This window comes from Metarhizium acridum (assembly GCF_019434415.1).
Source record: "Metarhizium acridum strain ARSEF 324 chromosome Unknown scaffold_234, whole genome shotgun sequence".
Lineage (NCBI taxonomy): Eukaryota > Fungi > Ascomycota > Sordariomycetes > Hypocreales > Clavicipitaceae > Metarhizium > Metarhizium acridum.
This window is the reverse complement of record NW_027094021.1, coordinates 345,793-359,691: the sequence shown is the minus strand read 5'-3', so window position 1 is coordinate 359,691 and position 13,899 is coordinate 345,793. Positions and strand designations below refer to the sequence as shown.

Here is a 13,899-nt window from a genome sequence, read left to right as displayed (position 1 = left end):
GGTGCGATCCTTCTGTGCTTCGACGTCAAGGAGAAGATGGGCATGATCAGGGTGCTCCACTGGGTATTTGTCCCTTGCTGCAAAGACGCGAATCGTATTGACCTAGGCAGTGGCAAGAGGCTGTGAAGAATGGGTTCTGTAGAGATTCACAGCCCATCGTGTATCTCGTCGGCACAAAGAAGGATCTGCGCATGGAGTGTTCCTTTGAGGATCATAGATTGGCAGCAGAGGGGGTGGGGATGGCGTTTGGGGCGAGCTGCTGCGTGAGTCGGCGCGAGGTGAGATTATGCGTTCGCATGATGTTGATGAATGCTGATGATGATAGGCGAATTGGCATGCTGGACGAATCGGGGCTGATGCGTACATTGAGTGTTCGGCGATGACGGGAGAGGGTGTTGAAGCCTTGTTTGGGACAGTTGGGAGGGCGGCGATGGGGGTTGGTGATGGCTGTGATGGGGGGAGGGTGACGAGGCGCAGGTTAGATTGTTGCGTAAGGGAGGCAGGTAGGCAGCTACATTACTAATTTGTTTGTACGACATGAGAAATGAGAACAATGAAGCCGAAATCAAAACATGAAAATAAGCATAAAAATAGCCTTGTCTACTTGAGCAAATTTATCGACCCAAATCCATGGTTGCTTTAAAGCATGGCATTCAAATTGCCGCTGTTTTGAAAACTGCAACGTACCTACCCTGTACAGAAAAGGCCCCTTGCTGGCTGGCTGCACCAACGGGCTACTGGACAACTTGGCCACAAATTTAAACCTCCTCGTTGTTTTGTTATGAATATGAGGTAGTGTGTGGTGTTAGCGGGCGCGTCACGTATGCTGGCTGGTAGCCTATATATGGCAATACTCCGTGGGACAGCAATTAAGAAGCCCCAATACCAAACACAGCGGTGGATTCTCCCGACCCTCATCCTCCCTCTCATGGACCTACCATTCACATCATGGTCGTAACAACCACAAAGCTTGTCTCCCTCCTCGCGGGCTTCATCAGCCTTGCCGTCTACGTAACTGTAAGCCCACGTCCTTGCACGAAAACACCTTCCAAAACCCCGTCAACGTCGGACACTAACCCCATCGACACAGACACGTCACATCCAGCTGTCTCGAGCCCGCCGGTCCAGGACCTGGCCCAAATCACCACCCTTTCAAGCAGAGACCCAACCCCCCCAAAATGAGTACTACCTCTTGGTCCTAGGCTCAGGCGGCCACACCAAAGAGATGCTCATGATGATGGACGACGGCACCCGCGACTTTGGCAACTCGCACCGTCGCTATCTCATTTCCAGCGGGGACAAAATGTCCCTCAGTCACGTAGAGGACTATGAGGCAGAATTGAAGGCGACGTCTGAAATTCCGGGCACCTACGACACCCGCGTCGTGACCCGGGCTCGCAGGGTTCATCAGCCGCTTTGGTCTACGCTGTTTTCTGCCCTGCGAAGTATCCTCGACATCTTCCCCGTATTGCTGTCCCCGCCAAAGAACGAGGTTGGAAAGCAGCTCAAGTACCCGGGGATTGTCTTTTCGAATGGTCCGGCGACGGGCTTCTTTGTAGCGCTGGCGGTGCATTTATTGAAACTCTTTTGGGTAGTGCCGGATGACTGCTTGCGCTTCGTGTATGTGGAGAGCTGGGCGAGGATCACGACGCTGAGCCTGACCGGCAGATTGTTGTATTACACCGGCTTGGCGGATGCCTTCTACGTGCAGCACGGGGAGGTTGCGGAGCGCTATGGCCTTGTCAACGCCGGGGAGATGGTGTTTAATTCACGGAGGAGGCAAAATCGGCCTGGCTTAGATCGCCAGTCGTAATGCGTACAGGATTCGGGTGAAGTGATTCGCAACATAGACGCGGCATGCTGAGACGGAAGGAAAAAGAGTTCTAGTCTTATTAGACAGATGTTGTACATGGTAATACAGTGCCGCTTATCCCCATACTCTTACGGCTGGGCTAATTATACAGACGCAGCCTCAGCCAGCTCCTCTTCACTCTCTTCGACTTCAAACGTCTCGATTTCCGAATTCGATCTTGCTGCCCTGTTCGCCGTTTCTTTGCCCGCCCAAATCTTCCAGTTTTCGAACTCCTGGTCCTCGAGTTGCATGCCCACGTCCAGCCGGGACTTGCCAAAGTACGCCCCCACGTGCTTGGCCTCCTCGACGGCTACCCTCTTCTCAATCTCCTCTTCCTGACGGAGTCTGTAGAATTCTTTGCGCGCCGTGTCGTAGGCTTTGCGTTTGCTCATCTTTTCGGCATGCATTAGATATAGCTGGCGTTGGACGACGCTATATGCGAGTTAGCTCGCCAACCACTTGATTCGCCTTTTTATTTTTTGGCACGTTTTGCCTTACCATTCGCCAGTCAGGGGGACACCGGGCTGTCGCAACCCCTTACTCCAGTCGCAATGCTGGTGGTCTTTTCCGTCTAGTTCGAGGATGATTCGTGGCCGGGCTAGCTCCCACGGGTGGTCTTTGTAGAAACTCGTTCGGAGAGCGTCCTCGGGGTAGCTGATACTTTGGGGGCGGTACAACTTCTTGGGCTTCTTGGCTTTGGGGTTCGGCATGCGATGTCTGGGCGTGACTGTGCGGACCAGTGTCTCGGCGGGGGGAACCGAGTTCATGACCTGGTACCATGGTGGTTGGGCGACGGTGTGGCCCGCGAGCATCTGGTGGTTCAGCTCTTGGGAGACGGATTGGAAGACCCGCGCGGGTCGTATCTGTCGGCCGCCCATAATGCTGTCCTGGAGGGAAGGGGTGTGCGTTAGAGATTGAAAAGCATCGGTACTTGGGTCGCAGATAGCACGTACAATGGTCTCTGGGATCAATTGACGATGTTGTATGAGATGGCACGGCTGGGCCGTTGATGGCGTAGTCGCATACCCATGCGCGGGTGGAAATTTTGGGAGGTCGGCGAATTGTATGGCCGATACGGACCATCAGCTATAACTACAACAGGACGCTGTGGCGGATTGGCGCAGCGGAGATGACCATTAGCTATAGTGGGACTGGCAAGCTGCCAAAAATTAATTCAATGAGAGCAGAGTCCCACCTCCAACTCAAGATCCGTCCTTCCATCGCCCTTCATCCTGCGTCAAAATTTGCCGTCAACTCATGACTGACTGCTCGTACATGCATGTATTGCTGGGCATGTCATCATGAGGACCAACCCATGAAAATATCCGGTCGAGTGGACGGCTCTGTCCGTGGTGCGGTCCTCAACCGCCCGTCGGCGGGCTTCAGAAATGCCTATACGTCAAGGGGAATCATTTGCAGACCAATCGACCTTGCTGTGGAGAGCACGAGATTAAAACCAACGTCCTGTATGAAGAGTTCCCTATGGATTTTGTCTACCTTTATGCCAGAGAGCCGTCGACCGCCTGTTATGCAGCCTCGGATTGCCTGTCGCTGCTACAGCACCGCGCCGGAGGCAGTGACAGCTACAGCAAAGAGTTTACCCTTCTCGCGTCTGCTTTCAAAGGACCAAGAGAAACGACACTTGATGTCTTTTGTCGGAGAGATAGGAGGAGGCAGTGTGCAGGAACATTTCGACTTCCACAGGGACCCTTATCGCAGGGGATATGCTCAGCCGGACGGCCCGAATCTACAAGTCTCCGAGAAGAAGCACGATGTGCAATATCCATCGAGGGAGGAGACATTTAGGATAAGCGACGAATTGCAAGCGCACATATCAAAGTTATGCGCTGCCATCGGGCAACGACTGCGTCACCCGAACCGAATTACGCTCGAAACAATTTACAAACTATACTCCCAGCTGCCAGAGCCTCGCATGCTATATCTCACCTGGCAATGGCGAAGCAGGCTTCTGAAAGTAATGGGAACGCCCCCCAAGCGAGACATGGAGTCCATGCTGCGGTATTTCGCTTTGGTCGCTGATGTCAAGAATGCTGGTCTCACACTGCGACGTACGCAGTGGAACTTTGCCCTTGCTTTTGCAACCAAGTACGCATCACGCCCTACAGCGCAAGAGATGGAATCGGCACTCCGATTATGGAGAGAAATGGAAAAAGAGGCCAATGTCATGGGCAACGACGTGACGTTTAATGTTCTCTTCGACGTGGCTGCCAAGGCGGGCAACTTTACGCTTGCCGACATGATTTACAAAGAAATGGAGAGCCGGGGGATTGAGTTTAACCGTTTCCACCACGTCAGCCTTATTCATTACTTTGGACTACGACTGGACTCGGGCGGCATTCGAGCTGCCTACAAGGAAATGGTTGACTCGGGAGAAATGATTGACACCATTGTCTTGAATTGCGTCATATCCGGGCTTTTGCGCTGTGGAGAGGAGGCAGCAGCCGAGGACACCTACGAACAAATGAAGAAATCGCACAATTTGGCATCAAACATGCCGCAGAGAGATTACATGATGAACAAAGTTGTCACCAGAGTCTTGATGATGTATGCAAAAGTTGGGAAACAGCATCCTCAGCTTAAGGAGTCTCTTCAGACCAATATTCCACTTGCGCCTGACCTGCACACGTACAAACTCCTGATCCAACATTACGCCATTCGAGTCGGAAATCTGGCAAAAGTGGCACAATATCTCGACGAGATGAAGCACCTGAATATTTCTGTGCATCCTACCATTTTCCTCGTCTTGTTTAAAGGATTTTATCTGCACGGTGGCTTTCCCAACTCAGATTGGAGCGAGCAGCGGTTGAACGGCGTTTTAGCGTCGCTGCACCAAGCTAAGGACAGCTACGGCAAAGCGTTCCGCATTGAACAGTGGCTTGTCATTTGGGCTTTGAGAGCTACGAAAAAATGCTCCTCGAATGAAGCAGTCCTCGAAACCTTTGATGCCTTGGCTCCACGTTGGGATATTGCAGGCGAGCGGCAGCAATTTCTTCATGCCATGGTGGAAAACATTTTGCAAGATAAGAATATGAAGTCAATGCCGATATAGGGCAGAAAGATTTGAGTCGGGAGGGAATATTGGCTTGTATATGATATACTGGCTTTTGCCACTGTACATGCAGTAAACTTGGTGCATAGAGTAAAAATACCCCTTGGATCATACTTGTAAGATAGGAAAAGAATTAACCGTTTTACCGAACAATTGACCCGACATGTGGCCGCGGTCCTTCACATATGGTTCCATGGATTCGCTCGTATCGGCTCGAAATTCAAGTTGAAGACCATATCGGGATGAACAAATGGAAATTTTTTGTTTACAGTGGTATCGACTGCTCCGACGTCTATCGTAGAATTGTCACAACAGTTGCCCCATCACCCTCTTTATTTCCTCAATAACCGATCATGAGATCCTGTCCCCGAATCGCAAGCTTACTGCTCCTTGTAGGTCTGGTAGACTGTATTTTCTCGTTAGTATCGACCGCAGGAACCATGTTTCCGAGTCGGCGAAATGACGCACCAGCAATGCCGAAGGGGGCAAGAAAACCAGTGGCCATGAAGGCCCAGTAACCAGCGCCGAACCACTTGCTGCGAGGGTTGAAGGGAATGTTGGTGTAGGGACCCTCGGGGTAGTGGTAAGGGGAGGACATGCGAGCCCGGGTGGCATGGAAGCCTCGGCGGGAGACCAGCGAAGTGGTCGTACGAGCGGCGGCACGGGAGAGCATCTGCGGACGAGAACATGGTCAATTAGCTGTGGGCGGTGTGGAGGCGCCGAATTGAGGGGCAAGGCGAACCTTGGAGACGATTATCGCGATGCGAAGCGGATGGATTGGAGCTTTGGTGAGATCGACGTCGTGACAGGTCCGAGGTAATGGTGGTGGTCTGAGGTCAAAAGCAAACGGTTCGGCGGCAGCTCCTGGTCATGTGATCTCAGTAGGTTCTTTCGCTCAGAAGGAGCCGGCTATACTTCGGCGTAGAATGTGGAACTTGACTCTGCATGCATCATCGAAGCCCGTAGTGTCTCTCACCGCCTACGTTTCCATAGCCCAGGAATTTTTCTTTTCTGCCAGCTAAACTGCCCAGCCCACATGGTTCAAACGGCCGAAGATTTCCAGTTCGATCGCCGATTTGTCGGACGCACTGCCTTTTCTGATTTCGTATTTTCATTGCATATACGAATTTGCGCACCTCGGCGGTCAATTATTACCTTGGAGCGCTGTAATTGTTTGCATTATATCTTGGGATCTATGTCCTAATTTTGACTGTCATTTGCAAGGGCTGCCATTGCGCAATACTAAACCCGTTCATAGATGCGAGATAAGACCACCGCCCGCCATGGATGAAATGTTCGATGTTTTTGAGGGCCAGGCCGGGCCTCAGAGCGCTAGCGATTCCGAAAGAGAGCCTCAAAAGGCTCGAGCCCGCGACAAGAGCAAGAAGCGCAAGGCGGATGAGGCCATGAATGGCACTGCGGCTGTGGAAATCCCAAAGGAAGGTGATGACGGTGATATGGGCGACGCCACCGAGATATCAAAGGCTGAGGAGTCCGAGGAGGAGGATTCAGATACCCCCAGTCAACAAGACAAAAAGAGACGAAAGAAGGAGGATGGTACCGGGCCTGTTATGACGGATACCTTCCAAACAGCCGAGTCAAGAGAAGTCGCTGGTGCGGCAACGCTGGTACCACAAGATTCGTCCTTGGTTTTGTCGCATAACATTCAGCATCAAGTCGCTCTGCCACCCGACCTGGACTACGAATACGTCCCCTTGTCGGAGCACAAGTCGCCTGACGAGCCTGCGAGAACATGGAATTTCAAGCTAGACCCTTTCCAAAGCTTGTCGGTGGCGTCAATTGAACGGGATGAAAGTGTGCTTGTTTCGGCTCACACTTCTGCTGGCAAAACAGTTGTTGCTGAATACGCCGTAGCGCAGTGTTTGAAGCGCAACCAGCGAGTCATCTACACCAGTCCCATCAAGGCGCTCAGCAACCAAAAATATAGAGATTTCGAGGCAATCTTTGGAGACGTCGGTCTGATGACTGGTGATGTTACGATTAACCCCACGGCAAGTTGCTTGGTCATGACTACTGAAATTCTGCGATCTATGTTGTACCGTGGCTCAGAGATTATGCGAGAAGTCGCCTGGGTTATTTTCGACGAGATCCACTACATGCGAGATAAGACTCGAGGTGTTGTGTGGGAGGAGACCATCATCATGCTTCCCGACAAGGTCCGATACGTCTTCTTGTCTGCCACGATCCCCAACGCCTTTCAGTTCGCCGAGTGGATTGCCAAGATTCATCACCAGGCTTGCCACGTCGTTTACACAGACTTCCGGCCCACGCCTCTGCAGAACTACTTCTTCCCCTCTGGCGGCAAGGGCGCGCGAATTGTGGTGGATGAGAAGGGCAACTTTAATGAGCAAAACTTCAATCTCGTCATGAAAGAGGTTGAGGATAAGAAGGGTGCCGACTCCAACGACATCAACGCGAAGCAAAGGGGCAAGGGCAAGAACAAGAAGATCAACAAGGGCGGTGTTGACGAAGGCTCCGATATACACAAGATTATTCGCATGACCATCAAGAAGAAGTTCAACCCTGTCATTGTGTTCAACTTTAGCAAGGCAGAGTGCGAGAATATGGCTTTGAGAATTTCCAACTTGTCGTTTAATGACGATTCTGAAAAGGCCATGGTGAAGAAGGTTTTCCACAGCGCTATTGAGAGTTTGACGGAGCAAGATCGAGAACTGCCTCAAATTCAGCACTTGCTCCCTCTCCTGGAGCGAGGCGTTGGTGTGCATCACTCGGGTCTGCTGCCAATTCTAAAGGAAACCATTGAGATTTTGTTTCAAGAGTCCCTTATCAAGGTTCTCTTTGCTACCGAGACCTTCTCCATCGGTTTAAACATGCCTGCCAAGACGGTCGTCTTTACCCAAGTCACCAAATGGGATGGTGTCAAGAGACGGCCTCTCACGTCGTCCGAGTACATTCAGATGGCGGGTCGTGCTGGACGTCGTGGTCTCGATGCTCGCGGTATTGTCATCATGATGATTGACGACAAGCTTGAACCCGATACCGCCAAGGATATTGTGACGGGCCACCAGGACAAGCTTAATTCCGCATTTTACCTAGGATACAACATGATTCTTAACCTGCTGCGAATTGAGGCGATTTCACCCGAATTCATGCTGGAGAGGTGCTTCCACCAGTTCCAGAATGCCGCCAGCGTCCCCTCATTGGAGAAGGAACTGATGTCGCTGCAACAAGAGCGAGACGGACTTTCAATACCCGACGAGGCGACAATCAAGGACTACTACCAGATTCGACAGCAACTCAACACGTATACCAAAGACATGCGGGCCGTCATCCAGCACCCCAACCACTGTCTAGACTTTCTTCAGCCAGGACGTCTGGTGCAGATATACAATCCCAAGGAAGCTCATGATAACGTAACAGGCGGCCTCGATTTTGGATGGGGCGTCATCGTCAATCACTATCCTCGACGGGCCCCCAGGCTCGGCGAACCCGAGTGGGAACCGCAGGAATCGCACATCATTGATGTTATGCTGCCCATCTCGGCATCAAGTGCCGATATTACTCCTGGCCAGCCGACTGGAGACATGCCGCCTGGACTTAGACCTGCTGGCGCAGACACTGCAGACACTGCTACCATTAATGTGGTAATACCCTGCCTACTTACGTGCATAAAGGCCATCAGTCAGATCCGCATCTTCATGCCCAAGGATGGCCTGAAGGCCGATGCGGACAAAGACCAAGCACGCAAGTCATTGGCGGAGGTTAAGCGCCGGTTCACCGACGGCATCCCTATCCTGGATCCCCTGGAGAACATGGAGATTGTCGACGACTCGTTCAAGAAACTCCTACGCAAGATTGAAGTGCTCGAGTCTCGACTTCTCGCCAACCCCTTGCACATGTCGCCCATGCTCCCGTCCCTCTGGGACCAGTACAGCAAAAAAGTCCAGCTCATAGAGAAGGTCAAGGAGAAGAAGAAGGCCATTTCAAAAGCTCACAGTATCGCGCAGATGGACGAACTCAAATCGCGCAAGCGTGTTCTCCGCAGACTAGGTTTCATCAACGACTCGGAAGTGGTGCAGCTCAAAGCCCGGGTTGCGTGCGAAATCTCGTCCACCGAGGGCCACGAGCTGCTTCTCTCAGAACTCTTGTTCGACCGCTTCTTCAACGAATTGTCTCCCGAGACGTGCGCGGCCGTCCTCAGCTGCTTCATCTTTGACGAAAAGGTGGAGGCGCAAGCTCTCAAGGAGGACTTGCAGAAGCCGTACCGCGAGATCCAAGCCAAGGCGCGCATCATTGCCAAGGTCAGCCAGGAGTGTAAGCTCGATGTCAACGAGGAGGAATACGTGACGAGTCTCAAGTGGCAGTTGATGGAGACGGTCTACACCTGGGCGCAGGGCAGGCCGTTTATCGAGATCTGGTATGTTTTTTCTTTTTCGACCCTTGTCTTGTTTTTATAATACTAAGCTAATATCGGTGTAGTAAAATGACAAACATTTACGAAGGCTCGCTGATTCGTCTCTTCCGAAGGCTGGAAGAGTTGTTGCGTCAGATGGGGCAGGCGGCCAAGGTCATGGGCAATGAAGATCTCGTCAAGAAGTTTGAGGAGAGCTTGCAGAAGATTAGGAGGGACATTGTGGCTGCGCAGAGCTTGTACCTTTAACTTTCTCGGCCTTGTTTGTTGTAGGCGTGGGCATTGGACTGGAGTTTTGGAGTGTCTAAAAAAATGGCATTTGGCTCGACTAGGTGTAGTAATTGGAATACACTGCGCATTCTTGCCGTGTGACGTGCTTGTCAAGTGAAGCTGTGGAAGAGTTTTTAGCTTTGCTTTCTAATGAAAGTCTAGAATGCTGCGCTCCAAAATTAGTGTGACTGATTGGGCCTAGAGGACCCGAAGATTATTAGTAGCTTAAATTTTGATGACGGGACGTCGCTTTCAAATCATGGCGAGGCTGCCATTTGGTGTTGAGGGCTGACACATTCAGTCTCACAATAACGTCGTCGAGCAGCCTAGGGCCCTCGGAGGGAAAGTTATAAGGCTATGGGAAATTTGATAGATGTATTCTGGGGTGGTTTTGCTGCACAACCTGCGGCAGCTGAGTAGCACTTACTGGCCAGACATGGCAGGGAGTCTGCGGTTCGACACTGCGCTATTCATTTAGAAACCAATCAAGTTTATTAATATGTATTCTAATAACGCGCTTAACTTCCAGTATACGCTTCAACAACACCGCCGGATGAGGCTCATTCACCGGCAAGAGGCCTTTCACTGCTCGCAAGGCCAGGTCTACGAATCCCTGACCATGATTTCGAAAGTTCTACAGCGCATGACTGATGAGTGAAGCAGATATTTGCTCCAGCTTTGCGGTTTGCATCGAAATTCCCTGGGAGGGGGCGATTAGGAATCCGGCCCTGGATCTTAGTCCACCCGGAGGGTACCAGTTCGGTTCATTAGTGTGGTGTACTATACTGGCGATGCAGAAAGATTGGGTAGATCCGCCGCAGAGCTATCTTTGCCGGCTTCCTTGGCCGAAAAGTCGAGCCGTATCGGCTCCAACATGGGCAACTTCTGCCAGATTAGTGCGTAATCGAGCTGGGTAAGGCGACGCAAGTTTCTGGCAGGCAGACTGGTTTGGCTGGTTTGGATGTTTGAACAAGGCAACTTTTTTACAACTCGACCATGTGTGCAGAACAGGACGTAGTTGTCGGACAGTTGGCCGCGTTTTGCTGCATCATCACACCGTGGCGCAACAAACAGACTGTGGAGGTGTATTATGAAACAAATAGCACAATGCACATGCCGCGCAGAAACTGCATGCAGGCCCCAGACTGCGTGGAAAGCCTAGTGTTGACGTTGCTGCAAAGCTCAATTTCAGTACCCGTTCGGGTCCTTGCCCTAGTCAATATGTTCCCCCCCTCAAAAAGACCCAAAACTCCATGCTACCTCTCCCCCGATATACCCATGACAATGCCAACCGTGACGCTCAAAACGACGCCAGAGCCCACAAAGATCTGCCACTTCTCGCTCCAGAGGCCCTGTCTCAACAACCACGTGATGCTCCCCAGCGGGAAGAAGAAGCCAATCATCATGCCGCGGATGAGCACGTCCAGCACGGTGGACATGTTGCTCAGCTCGTCCTCCAGCGGACTAGCCGCGCTGGGTAGCTCGCCCGCATTGTTATCTATCCACGCGTCCTCGAGCCGCCTCATGCTGTCCGGCGAGGGCATAGAATCAGGCGTGAACCTCTCCGTCTGTATGGACGCAAACTGGGTGCGGAGGGTGGAGATCTCGGATGACGTGAAGCCGGCCTGCAGCAGGCGATCGAACCCTCTTGGCCGGGGCCGCGTGCGCCCAGCCGGATTGGTGGGCGGTTCCGGGCCTGCCTCCTGCGGCGGGTTTGCGGCGGAGGCTTCCTCGGCGGCGAGTTCCTGCGCGGAGAGTTCATCGCCGATGGAGCAGTTGACGTATATCCTGACGGGGGCGCCGTCGACGGCTTTGCCCTTGCCCTTGCTGCTGGCGCTGGATGATGGCGGCGGGGGAGGAGGCGGCTTGAGGACGGAGCTGAGCGCCGAGGAGTCTGGAAGGATGCGGCCCTGGTAGATTAGGCGGAGGCGGTTGCGGGTGGTGAGACGGGTGCGGAGGAGGTGCTTGAGGGAGAGGACGGTGGTGGTTTGCGGGGATGGGATGTCGAGGTCCAGGTCGGGGATGGAGGCTGAGAAGCGGATGGTGAGGAGGAGCGGGCGGATGCGCGCGGGGGTTGTCATGGCGGCATTTCGTGGTTTGGGGGTGTGGCGCGAGGGTTGAGCGTCGCGTTGAATCTGCTCGGGTGGTGATGACGAGGTTGAAGTCGGAGGTGAGAGAGCGAGTTGAGTGAGATGGGGGTGACGTCGAGAGGAGCATGTGATTGGCCCATGTGCACGGGAGCCAAGGTGTTGGACCCACTGGCATAACGGCGCAGATTTGGACGCATAAATTTCCGGGTCTGGAGTTGTAGAATGAACGAATGAAACAAATGTTAAATCAGCTCCACGCTTTATTCTTTGGAAGCTCAAGGGAGCGCATGGTCCATGCATGAACTCGGCGCCGTGTTTGCTTAACCCTTGGACAGACCTTTTTCGGTTGCCCAGTCTGGTGGTCTGGTGCCAACACGTGGATTATCGACATGTTTAGAAACAAAACTGGAACAAGGGGGCGTTGCTTTTTACAGGTACTCCGTACTGTACGATCCGATTTGGTTCGCTAGTAGAACCCGAAACCAAGACATATTGTGCGGCAAGAGAGCCGAGAAGACCACGTTTGCCCTTCCATGTCAGTGCGCAATCCGATCCAAGACATGATCGGTACTTTTTTGGTCCCCGTTGTTCTAGACTTCCGCCTCTGCAACCTAGTTGGTGCGGTCGGACGTTGCGTTGACTGGTAATCAAAGCTGGCTCAAACCTTGACCCCTATTGTGTACTCGTTCATCTCCCTCCGTACTTCTGACAAATGTAGCAAATTGCCCTGGTGGGCGTGTTTCCCAAGATGCCCCTCGCTTGATATCTTTTCCTTTGCAAATAAATCTACAATGCTCCTCAAACAAGTCGTCTCTCCGCGGAGGGCGAGGCCGGTCCTCCGAAAAGCGTACCGAAGCGTGCCCCTCGCATCCGCCATCACCATCTTGGTCCTCCTTGCGCATTATTTCCAAACCCCCCTTCACGAATTCATCGATTACGCACGCCAGACACACCCGTGGTCGGGACAGCGCCAGATCGAGCAGCCCTTCACCCCGACCGAGAAGGAGTTGGCCTGTCTCCATGGCTCGGCAGCCTCCTCAAACACCTCCAACCCGGACAATATCCCCAACGTCGTGCACTTCATGTACATGTTCAAAGAGCCGCTCGCCCAAGCCCACGGCATTCAATTCGACTTTGTAAACTACCTCGCTGTGCGCAGCGCCATGATATCCCTCCGCCCCGACGAAATCCACCTCCACTACGCAATTCTTTCGCCGTCCGGCAACTCGGCCAACGCAAAGCTGCACCCCGTCACAAACCCGTGGATCAGACGTCTCCGGGCCGACATCCGCCTCGTGGAACATAAAGTCGAGAACCCACACGGCGAGCAGATCCACCGCATAGAAGACCTGATGCGCCTGCAGATTCTGCGCGACAACGGCGGCATATTTCTCGACGCCGACTCCTTCGCCCTCAGGCCGTTTGCGAGCCTTCTTCGCCCCGCGGGCTCTCATGACGCGGTGCTAGGGTACGAGGGCGGCAACCGATGGGGCATGCGCAACGCCGTCATGGTCGCCCGCAGAAACAGCACCTTTATAAACGACTGGTTGCACGAGTACATACACGGCCCGGTGCGTCGCCAAAGCAACTCCAAGGGCGTCGTGCTGCCCAAGGAGCTGGCGGCCAGGAAGCCCGGTGCGCTGTGTGCCTTGTCGCCGGGTGCCTTCTTCTGGCCGACCTGGACATGGAGGCACGTCGAGTGGATGCACGAGGAGCTCAGCGAGGGGGACACGGAGTATTGGGAGCGGGAGATTGAGAGGAACGGAGGCGCGCTGTTCCACGGCCAGTTAGCCTACCATGCCTGGAGTCAGGCGGCGCGGGAGAGACACCTGTCGAGATTGAACCCGGAGGTGGTGAGGAGGAAGAACACGCGGTTTAATTTGTTGGTGAGGAGGTTTATGGAGCAGGACTTATAGCGAGCACTGTGCTTTTTGTCTTTTTAGCGTGTTAATGAACCTTGTTATTTATTTGGTAACCATATTTGTGGATGGCGCGCGGTTCTTGACGAATGTGTATTAGAGAAAATACTACGCCACCCCTTGCACGTTAGAGCTGTGGGTGCAAGGGGTACGATCATCCGAAGGCTGGGAGTCCTTGGGCCAAGCAACTATTAAGCCATTACATTTAGCTAGCTATCTAGTTATGCAGAGCCGTGGTCTGACCTATATGGATTCCGTGTAAGGACCTGTCGTCTTCTATGCCGCTCATCCCTCATCTTCATCTT

The 13,899-nt window shown here is 53.0% G+C and overlaps 7 protein-coding genes across 7 annotated transcripts; 4 read left to right on the top strand and 3 right to left on the bottom strand.

Moving 5' to 3' along the window:
• Positions 1-948: 948 nt before the first annotated feature.
• On the top strand, positions 949-1,813 carry ALG14_1 (UDP-N-acetylglucosamine transferase subunit; the record flags this gene model as incomplete). Its single annotated transcript, XM_007813951.2, has 2 exons — positions 949-1,017; positions 1,091-1,813. 2 exons carry the CDS (start codon positions 949-951, stop codon positions 1,811-1,813), a joined length of 792 nt encoding a protein of 263 aa, XP_007812142.2.
• A 143-nt stretch (positions 1,814-1,956) lies between these two features.
• RSM25_1 (mitochondrial 37S ribosomal protein mS23) lies at positions 1,957-2,730 on the bottom strand (the record flags this gene model as incomplete). Its single annotated transcript, XM_007813952.1, has 2 exons — positions 1,957-2,284; positions 2,351-2,730. 2 exons carry the CDS (start codon positions 2,728-2,730, stop codon positions 1,957-1,959), a joined length of 708 nt encoding a protein of 235 aa, XP_007812143.1.
• Positions 2,731-3,167: 437 nt separating this feature from the next.
• J3458_011689 (uncharacterized protein) lies at positions 3,168-4,922 on the top strand (the record flags this gene model as incomplete). The annotated part of the gene is made up of 1 exon (XM_007813953.2): positions 3,168-4,922. The coding sequence occupies one exon, from the start codon at positions 3,168-3,170 to the stop codon at positions 4,920-4,922; it is 1,755 nt and encodes a 584-aa protein (XP_007812144.2).
• A 380-nt stretch (positions 4,923-5,302) lies between these two features.
• On the bottom strand, positions 5,303-5,595 carry J3458_011688 (uncharacterized protein; the record flags this gene model as incomplete). Its single annotated transcript, XM_066119940.1, has 2 exons — positions 5,303-5,328; positions 5,391-5,595. The coding sequence occupies 2 exons, from the start codon at positions 5,593-5,595 to the stop codon at positions 5,303-5,305; spliced, it is 231 nt and encodes a 76-aa protein (XP_065975058.1).
• A 310-nt stretch (positions 5,596-5,905) lies between these two features.
• Positions 5,906-9,759, top strand: MTR4_1 (ATP-dependent RNA helicase mtr4). Its single transcript, XM_007813955.2, has 2 exons — positions 5,906-9,321; positions 9,384-9,759. Exons 1-2 carry the CDS (start codon positions 6,206-6,208, stop codon positions 9,562-9,564), a joined length of 3,297 nt encoding a protein of 1,098 aa, XP_007812146.2. The 5' UTR covers positions 5,906-6,205; the 3' UTR covers positions 9,565-9,759.
• Positions 9,760-10,067: 308 nt separating this feature from the next.
• On the bottom strand, positions 10,068-11,734 carry J3458_011686 (uncharacterized protein). The gene has a single exon (XM_007813956.2). The coding sequence runs from the start codon at positions 11,664-11,666 to the stop codon at positions 10,842-10,844; it is 825 nt and encodes a 274-aa protein (XP_007812147.1). The 5' UTR covers positions 11,667-11,734; the 3' UTR covers positions 10,068-10,841.
• Positions 11,735-12,466: 732 nt separating this feature from the next.
• J3458_011685 (uncharacterized protein) lies at positions 12,467-13,591 on the top strand (the record flags this gene model as incomplete). Its single annotated transcript, XM_007813957.1, has 1 exon — positions 12,467-13,591. One exon carries the CDS (start codon positions 12,467-12,469, stop codon positions 13,589-13,591), a length of 1,125 nt encoding a protein of 374 aa, XP_007812148.1.
• Positions 13,592-13,899: the final 308 nt, after the last annotated feature.

Excerpts from the sequence above, each read along its gene's own strand:
- MTR4_1 (XM_007813955.2), top strand. The coding sequence starts at position 6,206 with ATGGATGAAATGTTCGATGTTTTTGAGGGCCAGGCCGGGCCTCAGAGC. Across the intron at positions 9,322-9,383 it reads AGGCCGTTTATCGAGATCTG|TAAAATGACAAACATTTACG; the intron begins GTATGTTTTTTC and ends ATATCGGTGTAG.
- J3458_011686 (XM_007813956.2), bottom strand. The coding sequence starts at position 11,666 with ATGACAACCCCCGCGCGCATCCGCCCGCTCCTCCTCACCATCCGCTTC.